Here is a 12,998-nt window from a genome sequence, read left to right as displayed (position 1 = left end):
CAATGAAAATTTATCAGTGAATTTTAATTTAAGAATATTGGAAACAGAAGGTGTCTATGACACACCCATGCATGCATTACATCAGCCACAATACACCACTCGGTGAAAATTCAATGGACCAAACTGCATTCTCACAACACTGGGCTCTGGTGCAGGTGTGCTGGCAGTGAACTGTGGTGGAAAACAAAATCAGTCAGCAAACTTTGACCTGGGGAAACGTGTGTACTCAAATGGAGGAGAGTGGTGAAGAAAATACCTGAGGGAAAAGAGAACTTGAGTCAAGACCAAGCAACTTGTCTTCATATCATCACTACTGGGTTGCACAAAAAATAAAATAAATTAGGAATCAAAAAATAAAACAAAGAGAACATAGGATTGGATTGAAGGAATCAGAAAGTGTAAGATTTTTTCACATACCCGGTATCAGGCCTTGATTCTTCAACATCAACTGAGGCCATACTGTTGTTGCTGGCATACGTTGTAAGATTAGTGTGTGATGTTAGGGGACCAGGCTGCAGTCGTATTGTCTTGGCCATTGCTGTGCCTTGGGTCACCTCCCACTGTCTGGCAGCATTGCTTATTGCTATTCGACGCTTCTCCTGTGAAAATAATGTGGCAGACTTAGCATGGAAGGTTCTGATTTTCATGTAGGCAGGGAGGGCCATAGTCTTGTTTGGCATACCAGCGACGATGTGTTGGCAAGATCTATCTGCTGTAACTCTTTGAGCATTGGTTGTGAAACTCATGTTGCTTGATATGCAAATAAGAGGGTTCACAACTTGACCTAGCCACAGACCTAAACCCCCCAACCCCCTAAGGTGTGTGTACATATCAGACTCTTTGTAGGCCCGTCACTGATCAGATTAGATCCAGTATTATTATATTCTGAAAAAGTAATGAGTAGGCAAGAACTAACAATGACTACTTGAAAATCACTACTAAAGCTCAATACATTGTAGCAAAGCAAAACGTTTGTTTACATATACAGTAAAAAGACAAGTCACAGTCCCTCATCACCAGCAATGAGGGGTGCAATCAATCAACTCCTGTTGTACTCCTACTGTGTCACGTTTGAATTGCTGCCTCCCCCTGGGAAAATCCTAAAAGACTGTCACAGACTGTGAGTAAATATTGCTCACCCTTTTCCTTAGCATATGATATACGTGTATATTGGGAACTAATTTATTGTTACACTCACTGTATACAGTATTTTTGGAATTGGTGAGCATATCTTTTAGGGTTTGAAGTTTAAATTCACAATTATTTTCTGAACATGAGTTATGTTTACAATGAAGATGAAATCTCCTGCAAGTAGTATCTGTTATAATTATACTGGCAGTGGTACGTCTTTTATTGGTGCAATACACTGTTTACATATAAAACATTGTACCAGTAAAAAGTGTTTGATATGGGTCAGAAAGATCAAATTTCTTACATTTAAGAGATGAGTGTTTTCATGCTGTTCTTCTTTTGAAAGATGATTTTATTCACAAGTTTGTGGAGTACAAGTTAGTGATCTTATACCATTCTCAAATGTGAATTTTTATATTATTTATATTTTAGAGAAAATTAACAGTTCCTTTGTTTCAAATCTAAAATAATTTGCTCAATCAAACATGAAGCCAACATCTCGGACTTGTATTCTATACTGATTGCTTTTTCAAAAATGAAATCCAAATAAACGTTCTAATAATTAAAGTCCAGAAAATCACTATAAATTTCTACGTTCTATTCATAGCTAGCAGTCATATTTGCATGTTATTATTTTGGCGACACAAGATGAGCTATGTGCCAGTGCAAAAGCAGTTTCCTTCCAATGGTAACAACTATCCATAGACTGACGACTCCTAGATAAAAATGATACCCCTTTGGTATCAGTGTCAAGTGTGAATTGTTTGTTTGCCATAATCACTAACATGGACAGAGGGAAGATTCCTATCACATGACAGGTGATCATGGGGATGGGGGGAAACATTCACAAGCTCCACTGAAATCATCATGCAATGATGTGCAATACTGGTATAGACTAAATTATATTTGTGTCAACTCAGATTAATGACATGGAATTGAATTAAAATTCCTGCAAGTTCTTTTATGGAGAGTACAAAGAAATATGCTTCATCCCATTGTAAGTATTGAAAACACATGTATTGCAAATGAAAGCAGCATTACAAAACCACTGTGACAGTAAATATTCAGATCATGTCTTACTTTCATAAGAGCTATCTTATTGCTTTCCTTTTTCCTTTCATCTTCTTTTCTGGCCATGACATTGGCTATCCTCCGTTCTTCCTCCTGGATAGTAAAAGAAAGACATTGATGTCACATTGTGATGTTTTCTTTTCCACACAGAATGACCTTCACTGAACCTTGCCAAGTCTACTTACTGCTACTCTACGACACGTTCTCATTTCAAATCCATGTAAAACAAGACACAGCTGTTATGCGGCCCACAGTTGTTAGAATTGATTTCCTGGACGTGTCACATCTGCTACATACAGTGTGTGTGGATACAGTAAAATATGATGACCTTAGTCGTGAGGCCACATCAATGATGATAAATTATTTTATAATTAACCACTAGACTGTTTGAAATTCAGGTCTGCTGAATGCTGTGCAATGAATATCAATGATAAAATTCAGGACAAAATTCTTGACATGTGCACTCAGAGGTAATTTCACACAGTCCATTACTCTCTCAGCAAGGGTATTACTCAAAACACATTTGCAATGCTCTGTTTGTCAAACACCTTAGAATCAGTAATTTTTATGTACATGACCTTGTTAGTCATTCTGTCCACGATTGTGTGACCATATCTCTATAACAACCAAAACTTGCGGAGTCAGTTATATGTGAATGACAAAGTGGTATTGTCAGCCGTCCCATCCAAATCTACCTATTCCCCAGACACTACCTATCGACGTTTGTTGCAGAATGCCTCTACTTACTGTGATGCGTTTCATGTCTAATTGTCTGAGTTGATTCATAAATCGCAGCACAGTCTGCTTGTAGTACTGTTCCTGTGAGAGTGGGTTGCCATCCAACGACAGCTCAGACAATGACACAGTGTCAGACAGGCACTGTATATCATCAAAACTGTACGGTATGCACAGAATGATGATTGAAAATAAAAAAGAAAGAACATCGTGTATGTAACACATGTACTGATACTTACTGCATGAATTAGTTACGCAAAATATATGGTTTCACACCTGATGAATAATTAATAAGTCATCGTTGATGACACAGTCCCCACTTGTTAATCGGTACTTTGATTACAGGTCCTCAAAGAGGATAGAGTCCTCTTCATTAGGTCTGTGATAAAAATACTTTTGAATGAATTCGCTTGATACATGTCTGAGTTATGGTTCAGGACATGAAAAAAATCGTAACAAAATGGTCGCACAGCGGCCATATTGGATCGCATCACAAAACAAATTGACATGCATATCTATGACATTGGTCAATGTCCTTGGTACCAACTCTGAATAAAATCGGTCAAAACATGCCTGAGTAATGGCTCTGTACATGAAAAAATCGTAATAAAATGGCCGCCTGGCGGCCATATTGGATCGTATCACAAAACAAATTGATGTGCATATCTATGACATTGGTCAATGTCCTTGTACCAACTCTGAATAAAATCGGTCAAAACATGCCTGAGTAATGGCTCTGTACATGAAAAAATCGTAATAAAATGGCCGCCTGGCGGCCATATTGGATCGTATCACAAAACAAATTGACGTGCATCTGTATGACATTGGTCAATGTCCTTGTACCAACTCTGAATAAAATCGGTCGAAACATGCCTGAGTAATGGCTCTGTACATGAAAAAATCGTAATAAAATGGCCGCCTGGCGGCCATATTGGATCGTATCACAAAACAAATTGACGTGCATCTGTATGACATTAGTCAATGTCCTTGTACCAACTTTGAATAAAATCGGTTGGAACATGCCTGAGTTATGGCTCTGTACATGAAAAAATCGTAATAAAATGGCCGCCTGGCGGCCATATTGGATCGTATCACAAAACAAATTGACGTGCATCTGTATGACATATGAAGTAATCCTTGTATTAAGTTTGAATGAAATCGCTCCAGGCATCTCAGAGATATCTGCGTGAACGGACGGACGCACGCACGGACGCACGCACGCACGCACGCACGCACGGACATGACCAAACCTATAAGTCGCCCCGGACGGTGTCCGTGGGGACTAAAAAGTACCGTAGTAGACAGTGAAGCGAGAAAAAAGGTTGTATAAAATTCCATATGCCATAAATGCTCTTCAGCTCAACTTCCATGTTTATTTGTTTTTAATGATAAACAAAATTGACTTATTTACTCATATCAATTTCAAATTGTTAATACCAGTCAGATATTTACAGCAAACCTTGCTCAAGCATTGCAATAGCATAAAAGCTGACAAGGAAATATTCTCCTTCTGGGTAAAAACTAATGCATGGCAAAATTTCACAGATCCCCTTGCTATCTAATAAATTTTACATCCCTCGGCGGGCAGTGGTTTTGAATCAACTTCATCAGTGATACGTAAGATACAGTGCCTATCAATACATTTCTTTGCTAAGATCTTTTCTGAAGTAAAAAGTAAGACAGTAACATTTTTAAGCATGGTCTGAACTTTTTGTTCAGAGCCAAGTAATGAATAATTCAAAGTCAGCCTATGAGGTATGCGCCAGATACTTGATTAGAATAAGAACTGACATACAAACTACTTGATGGCAATGTGTGACATTAATTTGATCCAAACTATAGAGATCTCTTAGGGACCTTTATATATTTCTAATGAACAATGATTAAAAATACTGTGTCAAGGATGAGCTGCTAAAATACCAGTGGTTACTGCTTGCAACTGTCTCTAATGAAATCATCTTTTTTACATGATATACACGAGATATGAAGCTAACAAACAGCCTGCTACAATAGTAATGAAATATTCCAAAAGAGAAATGGGTGATGGGAAAATAAATTTCTATGACACTGGACGTGGCAGGGAAAAACAGGATTCCTGGACATTGATTATTCATATCTGCTGATGGTTGAAATTCAACACATTTGGAGAGTTGCAATGTGAAAGGAGTATATGATTATATATAGATGTCTTTGTTTTTCTCTGATACAAAATATCTCTGTAACTGCAAATTTACTAAAGATAGGAGAGAACCCTTTAATTAAGTGCATCATATTGTGACAGTTTATGGTTTGTACAACTGGACAAACTGACTCTTTACTCAGCAAGGTACTGTAGAACACTTCAAAAATGAATTGATTTGTAAAGATGCAACAAAGTTTACTAACTGAAAATGTTCAATAAGTAACCTGATATGTATGGTATGGTATACCATATGTGAAGTTAGTAGTAAAGTTTATGTAGGAAACTAATGATATATCTGCTACCTAGGGGCAGAGTCCAGTAATCTGGATAGAAATTGACAAGTAATCTTGTCAAGACTCCTAATTCATCAGATTTCAATATCTTTCCATATCACACGGTATAAGTTCATCTAACAGAAATAATCTCTACCAGGTATGCAAATTATCTGACAGAGTGTTTTCACCAAGTTTCAAGTTTTGTGACTCAGAAATTAGAGAGTAAAATGCCTACTATTGTCTCCCAGCCAACATTTACGCATATCTGTGACTGCACCAAAAAGTAAGAAATGTACACACTAAAAATCCTAGAAATGACAGGGTACTTACCTACTTATTTGATTAAAACTAAGAAACAGTCTTTGTAAATTAGGCAAATTATCTACATCAACCTGAAGAAAAAAACAGAGGACATTTATTAGAAATTATCAGCCGTGATAAAAACAGGTTTCATCTGTCACTATCAAGGCTAATTAGATATGACTAGTCACATGTAACATGTTCTACCGGTACATAACCTATTTGATTCATTTGCATGTCCCTATTGTGTGTTAAAATAGACTTCACCATTTCAACAACCTTGAAACTACATAAATGTGTAAATTGAATATCATGTTTTCACTAATGTGGCCTGATAGCATACATTTCATCACAAATGATCTTGTGGGTATTTTGTTTTACTACTATTTTTAACAAATTGACCTGGAGATCATAATGATACACACAAGACATCTAAAACCTGATCTCATTGTTAACCTTTCATTCAGACTGGACCCGAGTCACTTGGCTTTTCTCAACAGCCTTACTTGCTGGCCAAGCGTTCAACCAACAATTTACACACCAGCCTACCATTAACACATGAGTCTGCTGGAATTTATTCCTGGATTTCAATAACTCTGTTTTGATATCTATTTGCTCACAGACTTGGAGCAAGTCCACCTTCATCCAAAACTACCAAAGCACACAACAGCAGCAGACAGAACTGAATAGTAAGGTATCACTGGCTAATGAATTATTAAGTACTGGTGTTTACCTAACAAGACTGTATAAACTGAAGACAACACTATGCAATCTGTTTCAAAGTGAACTTATTCCAGAATTCTTTCAATGTCAAGTGTTGTATTTTGCATGAATATTTTGATTTCAAAGTGGACAAGTCTTTAATGTTGTAGACAACTTTTTTCTGTATGAAACAATTAATAAAATAAATTACTAAAAAATTAATATCATACAGATTTTGTCAAGAGTACATACAGACATATGAAATACAAAACAACCAAAAGTAACATCTGGTGAATTCTCACTGATATTTATGAATAAATAAGGTGTTTTGTTGTAATTTTCAACTCTGTTTCCTCTTTTAATATATGAACGCGCCTCAGGAATAGATATTCTGACTCTCAAACTTTTACAATTCTTTTCTGATCTACCACTTGTGGGGGTTCATTTCTAAACTCTTGGTGTATGGAAACTTTCACCAGCTTAGTTTTTCAAAATTCAAAAATTTCATTTTCCTCTATAGAGTTAACACAGGGATGGCAGCCATTTTGAACTTTAAATATCGGTAAGTCTTGGGAAATTTGTTTCTCTAGTATCACAATTCGCACAGTGACCCCGCTTTTTATTCTTGATTTTGAAAGATAATGGTTGAAAGATTCCTCAAGGCAAGCTTGAGCAAAAGTTTAAGTCTTTCACTTCCGAGGTGCATACTACCTTAAAATAACAAATGTGTCATGACACTAGGACAATATTTCATCCCTTTTGAATTTTCAGAATGCAGTACTGTAAGTGTAGCAATGGCTGCAGCAAAAGACATACTAGAACAGTGAGTGGTACACTGGAAGGTCTTGCAAATGATAGATTTGAACAGGAGGGTTATAGATGAAATCATCATGAATAACCTACACACATACATGATTTAGCTTCAAACAATTTTGTCTTCAATCAGGTCCCTTATTAGTTTCTTACAAATCAAAACAAAATACCTTAATATTTTGACAGATAATTTACAATGAATACTAAAAACTTACAGCTCTGTCAGAGAGATTTCAACCATACACATATCCGCAGCAGTATTCAATCACCCTGTCTGTACTAGACTCTAATTCTGTTACTGTCAGTACAGCTGAATTGCAGAGGAAATTTGTCACAGAGCACCTTTACAAGAAATCAATACTAATTTGACAAATGGCGACAAGAGCCACATACTGGTACAACACTTTGCCCTTTGAAAGGTTCTTACATAATACAGGAGTTAATTACGATGTTTCCATGAAGGATGTGAATTAAGTTATACATATTTAGTTTTTAATTATCATTTTCTGCAGTAGAGCTTGGATTGAAAGTGATGGTACAATTAAAGTACTGCCACAGTCCTTTTCTGTGCTGGTGAATCTTATCATGTTGAATGCAAATTATCATAAAATGTAGCAACCCTAAATCTACCAGATAAAATACCCTCAATGACGCTGTACCTTCTCTGTGTGGCCAGGTCAGGTAATTGGTTGTTGGCATGGAGTTATTGGTAAATAGTTGATGATGTAGGGGCATGAGGTGAGATATGGACCCAAAGAACCCAAAAGATGATTAAATACATCAATCAAAAAAAAATTCTAAGCTACAGTATAAACTGCCTAAAGATAGTTCAGTGTGGAAAAAAGGTTAAATAATTCAGAAATAAGAATTAACAGTCCAAAATAGTAATGACGCACTTCCCTACTGACCTGAGTGCATGTGAAATACACAACCTGGCATCTGTAAATCAAATGTATACCAAGTGATCATTTTAAGTCACTTTTAACTGTTTTTAAGGGATATTCCAAAGAGTCCTGTGGAAATGATGAAAAACGCTTATCTGGTCTTGTGTTTGTAAAACCTCATGGCTGATAATTGTCATAGTATTCAAAAGAAATTAAAAGTGAAGAAATTACTGTTTTTAATAGGCATATTTTCCTTGAAATACATGACCGTGTAAAGAATATATGCTAAAAGTGTTTAAGAGTAATTTCTTTTCAAAAATAATTTAATCTGTGACCAAAGGATTTTCATTCTTTGAGTTTACAAATTCAAACATTGCAATTTGTTCAATCTTGTGCAGTGCAAAATTTATAAAATGACTGAAAAATTAAAAAAAATGGCAGAATTACAGTCTTTGTGATGTAAAATCATGGGTTGACATCACGATAATTGATAATCTGTTCGAAGTACTTTCTATAATTTAAAAAAGAAAAGTTAATGCAGAAACGGTAACATATATTGTCAGCAATATTTGACTTTACATCAAAATATGCCTTTGCTGGATACCAAATATGTAGGGTGAAATATTAAAATCAGCCGTGTTCAGCAAAATCCACACAACAGCATTGATCCTTTTCTAATTTGATTTGATTTGCTTATGTTATCCTTGTATGACAGTCAGTACAATATGGAACTTGAACAAAACACAGTGAATAAATATGCTGTAAATGAAATGGTGTGGCTGCATCCACATGCAGCAATAGGAGTGCCTTTGTCTCTCAACCCTCATTTCCAACCTGTCCCATCCCTGAAAAAATAGTTTGGTCTTATATTTATAATGTTAATAATTTCTGTATTTGTTAAAATGTGCGCATCTCAAAAACTTTTGATCATAAACATTTTCATTGTTTTTTATAGCTGACCAGTCAGTTAACCTGTTTATTTTGAATATTTGCGCATTTTCTCTCAGTATTTGACATTTTCAGAATAGCTTCTTATTCAATTTGTCATTTTCTAAAAGTTAAAATGCTCCTTTGTGTGGTCAAGCTTTCCACAAGCATCAAATGTGGTACTTCATATAGGAAGGTCTGCCTCTAGAGGGCGGGCATCATGAATAGTGTTTGTTAGTTAATTCCTCCACATAAACTTCTGATTGTACTGTAAACATTGAACATGGCCGACGTCCGATTTTCCTGTCTAAAACTTTCACTCATTTTCGTTCATATGACTCTGAAACTCAAGGAAACGATTGGGAAGAAAGAGTTATCTTGAAATATTGAGGTACTCGCCAATATTTTGCAAAATTAAATGAGAAAAAATGCAAGGAAAATGCCGACAGGCTTACACAGTGACCGTTTTCACACTCAGAGGCATATGATCATCTGCAGATTATGCAACAGGCCCATATCACGTGAGGCCATGAGGGGATATCCACGCAACTCAGTACCAAACACTAGCGCACACAGGTGAGCAAACACAAAGTGAGTACCCCTAACGTCAGCTCAGTAGTCTGTAATAGATCGTAGTCAACTAAGAACCTTGGAGAAAGGCTTACATGTAACACTGTGGCTATGCCGCTAAGTCCCTTTTGATTTTTGTCACAGCTCAAAATCGTTCTCCTACACCTCAACCTGAACCATGAACACCCCCACCAGTCTATGATATGACCATCACAATGGCATAACGTCAACGGATCTTGACAGACGGAAGTATTGACAGACAGAAGTAGTTGACACCAGCATACTGGTTTTCAACTCTAATACCTTCTCTGTCTATAAATAGACACGAGAAGGTAAAAATGATGACATTTATGCAAATTATCATAAAATGTAGCAACCATAATCTACCAGATAAAATGTTGACATTTCATTACACATGAAAAGTATATCAATCTGGATTGAGGAGACTGATACTGGTTTAGGCTCATAAATGGTTGATTGCTAAATTGGACTGACAAACTGTATGTGTTGCTGATGTGTACTGTATGTTTACGAGTATTATTTGTACATTTGGAGGAAGTCTTTATTAGATCATCTTCATAATATTTGGGAATCTATACATTGCAAGATCTGTCCACAGAAATCTCCATTAAAATCTGATTTCCCCTTCACCTGAATTACATACAAATGCCGGTGATATCAGAGCATTCGAATTGTACCGGTACTACATGTACCGGTATGTCTCAACTGATTGATTTTACATCCAAATTGGAGTATATGTGACGGTTATTATGACAACTGGCATACTACCTTACTGCAGGAGTATATGTGACGGTTATTATGACAACTGGCATACTATCTTACTGCAGTGTACAGATTTTAAAATATTGACAAGTGTTGAGATGTTATGGGTGCTCAACAAAATTGACAGAAAGAAGTTTGTGATCTTGAATTCTCTCAGACAGAATGGGATTCCTATTGTGAGCAGCCTGCTAGCAGTAAGATAAGTAATCTACATCAGCAGACATAACTTGAAATGAAGAAACTTTACCACCAACTTAGACTGGTCCTGCCATGGCATTCAATAAGATGTACATGTATGCATGTAATCGGCTATGCGTGAAATATTGCAGTGGTCGTTGCAGGACTTGAAATACTCTTTTTCAACCACCTGTCAACTGGACAAGTTAAAACAAAAAGTACCTGTCCTAGTCAAAACAATGCCTGTGCACAAAAAATTGTTGTATTTATTCTTAGAAAATGTACCAAATTAAACTCTTCCAAGACAAACAGTCATAAAAGTTAATTTGTATAATACCTCTTTTGATAGGTTGGCAACCATATTGAACACTCTCAATCTCAGTGTTCTATGATAGCTGATATTACTGGGAAAATGTGCGACACCTTTCATTGTTGTTGAACAGGTTAATTGTTAGTAAGGTGAAGCGCCCTCAATGGTGTGATTTTGAATATTCCAATATGGGCCTCCTACAAAGAGCATTGAAATGATCGTCAATCTTTTTTATTTTGTTTTTAATGTTTGAATGCCTAGATCATGTTTCAAATATTTTTAAAGTTACATTGATTGAAATTTTCACATATACGGTAGGAGGAGAGGATTGTAATTCTGATTGAAGGCTGAAATTCCACTGTCCACTTGGACAAGTACCTTTCAAAACTGCCTGTCCTAGGCCTCAAAGTACCTGTCTGGGACAGACAAGCATTATTTCAAGCCCTTCTTTGGGTATGAATTTTGTTGAGTATGATATTAAATATTCATCAGCTATGATTTCAAGACCAGGCCACACAAAGACACCATGATGACAGCATTGCATCTTATTTTCACCACAGCAAATGCGTCAGTTAAATTTTGCACCTTTCTTATGGTGTATAATGTATTAAAATTATTCAATATGGGTCATGGAGTCAACACCAGTGGATGCGGTAACATCAGTCATACTACGCATGTGTTCTACTCACTTTCATAAGTTGTCCCTGAAAAAATCTGGGACATTTGTGCTGATTAGACTTTGCTGTGGTTTTTTGATCACATCAATAGAATGTCACGTACATGCTTGGTCGCGCATCTGAAAGCCTCAGCTAGGAGTGAGGCTACACCCAAGACATCACAACTCATCAATAATTGCCCTGCTCGAGTCCATGAACAGTACTGATTATCTGTTTGTTACTAAACATACCATTGTATACTTGATATAAGCTGCTGCCAACAGCATAAATACAACAATGCTACCTACCACAGATACTATCCTATTTCGTCGTAAATTAAGCTCAGCAAGGGAATCCATCCCAGATAGATTATCTACATGACTTATCATATTGCCAGCCAAGTTCAAGACCCGAAGTTCACCCAAATGACACAGACTCTCAATTCTGCTGATCTGGTTTCCATGGAGATCCAACACATCAAGTTTAATCAGAGTCTCAAGATTTTCAATTGTTTTGATTCTGAAAAAAAAAAAGAAAATCATTTGAATTGCTGATTCATAACTTACTTTATGTAGGTACACACAGAAAAAATGGCAGATGTCTTGAGCCATCATATGAACAAATGTAAAAGCATTCTCCTGAACCTAACTTACTTCCAGAATATATATGAAATGTAATGAATCTAAAGAAAAATAAATTGGAGAGAGCTGACTATAAATTACTAAGTGTGTATTTTTGCTACACATTTTACAATATACCTCATATTAAAAAGGAAGACACACTGTACTGAACCTAATTTGTATTTCCATATTAAAGTTGTCTATCTTTTATAACCATTACCAGTTCACAGAATTGACCACCCTGATCTAAACATCACTCGATATTTTTGTTTCAAAATCCAGTGATCGGTGAAAAAATTATCCAATACCGTTTAAAATTTGCCAAAATTTATTGAAATGTGTTATGATATTATTTTGAAAAAAGTTAATATGCTGAAACCATGGCTACCCAATAATTCTTACAGGAATTTGGTCCTGTATTCCTTGAAACCAATCACTTTGACTTGGGTGGTCGAGTGAAAGTACATGTAGTACCAATGCTGTATGGGGATACTGATGTTCTATGAGAAACCAAAGCCTGACATGGAAATTCACAGTGAATGAATAACATCAACAGTCGTTGCCACATCTGTATTATTCACACAACTTTTACAAGTTGAGGAGCGGCTTACCTGTTTTTTCCCAACATCAGTACCCTCAACGACTTTAATGAAGTCAACCCTGAAATCTCTTCAATTTGGTTGTCATAGAGATCCAGAAATATCAGCCTCCTTAAATTGTTGAGATGCTGTATCTTGGTAATCATGTTATGCTGGAAGTTAAGGAGGCGCAAATGTTCCTCTCCTTCCAGGATAGGACACACAGTTAACCTTCTCCTGTTGGTGTAAATTAGTAACATGTATCAATACACAGATTATCTGTT

The 12,998-nt window shown here is 36.2% G+C and overlaps 1 protein-coding gene across 3 annotated transcripts in view; it reads right to left on the bottom strand.

Annotated features, from left to right (window-relative positions):
* LOC139122052 (leucine-rich repeat-containing protein 49-like) overlaps nt 1-12,998 on the bottom strand; it is a 46,303-nt gene that overhangs the window by 8,123 nt on the left and 25,182 nt on the right. For all 3 annotated transcript variants that reach the window (XM_070687423.1, XM_070687424.1, XM_070687426.1), the window contains 6 exons: nt 12,748-12,951; nt 11,825-12,035; nt 5,725-5,786; nt 2,950-3,097; nt 2,212-2,295; nt 418-599 (listed from right to left, as the gene is read on the bottom strand). In XM_070687423.1, coding sequence (XP_070543524.1) covers nt 418-599; nt 2,212-2,295; nt 2,950-3,097; nt 5,725-5,786; nt 11,825-12,035; nt 12,748-12,951 — 891 coding nt within the window. The remainder of the gene's footprint in view (nt 1-417; nt 600-2,211; nt 2,296-2,949; nt 3,098-5,724; nt 5,787-11,824; nt 12,036-12,747; nt 12,952-12,998) is intronic.

This window comes from Ptychodera flava, chromosome 21 (assembly GCF_041260155.1).
Source record: "Ptychodera flava strain L36383 chromosome 21, AS_Pfla_20210202, whole genome shotgun sequence".
Lineage (NCBI taxonomy): Eukaryota > Metazoa > Hemichordata > Enteropneusta > Ptychoderidae > Ptychodera > Ptychodera flava.
This window is presented reverse-complemented; position numbering and strand designations above follow the sequence as displayed.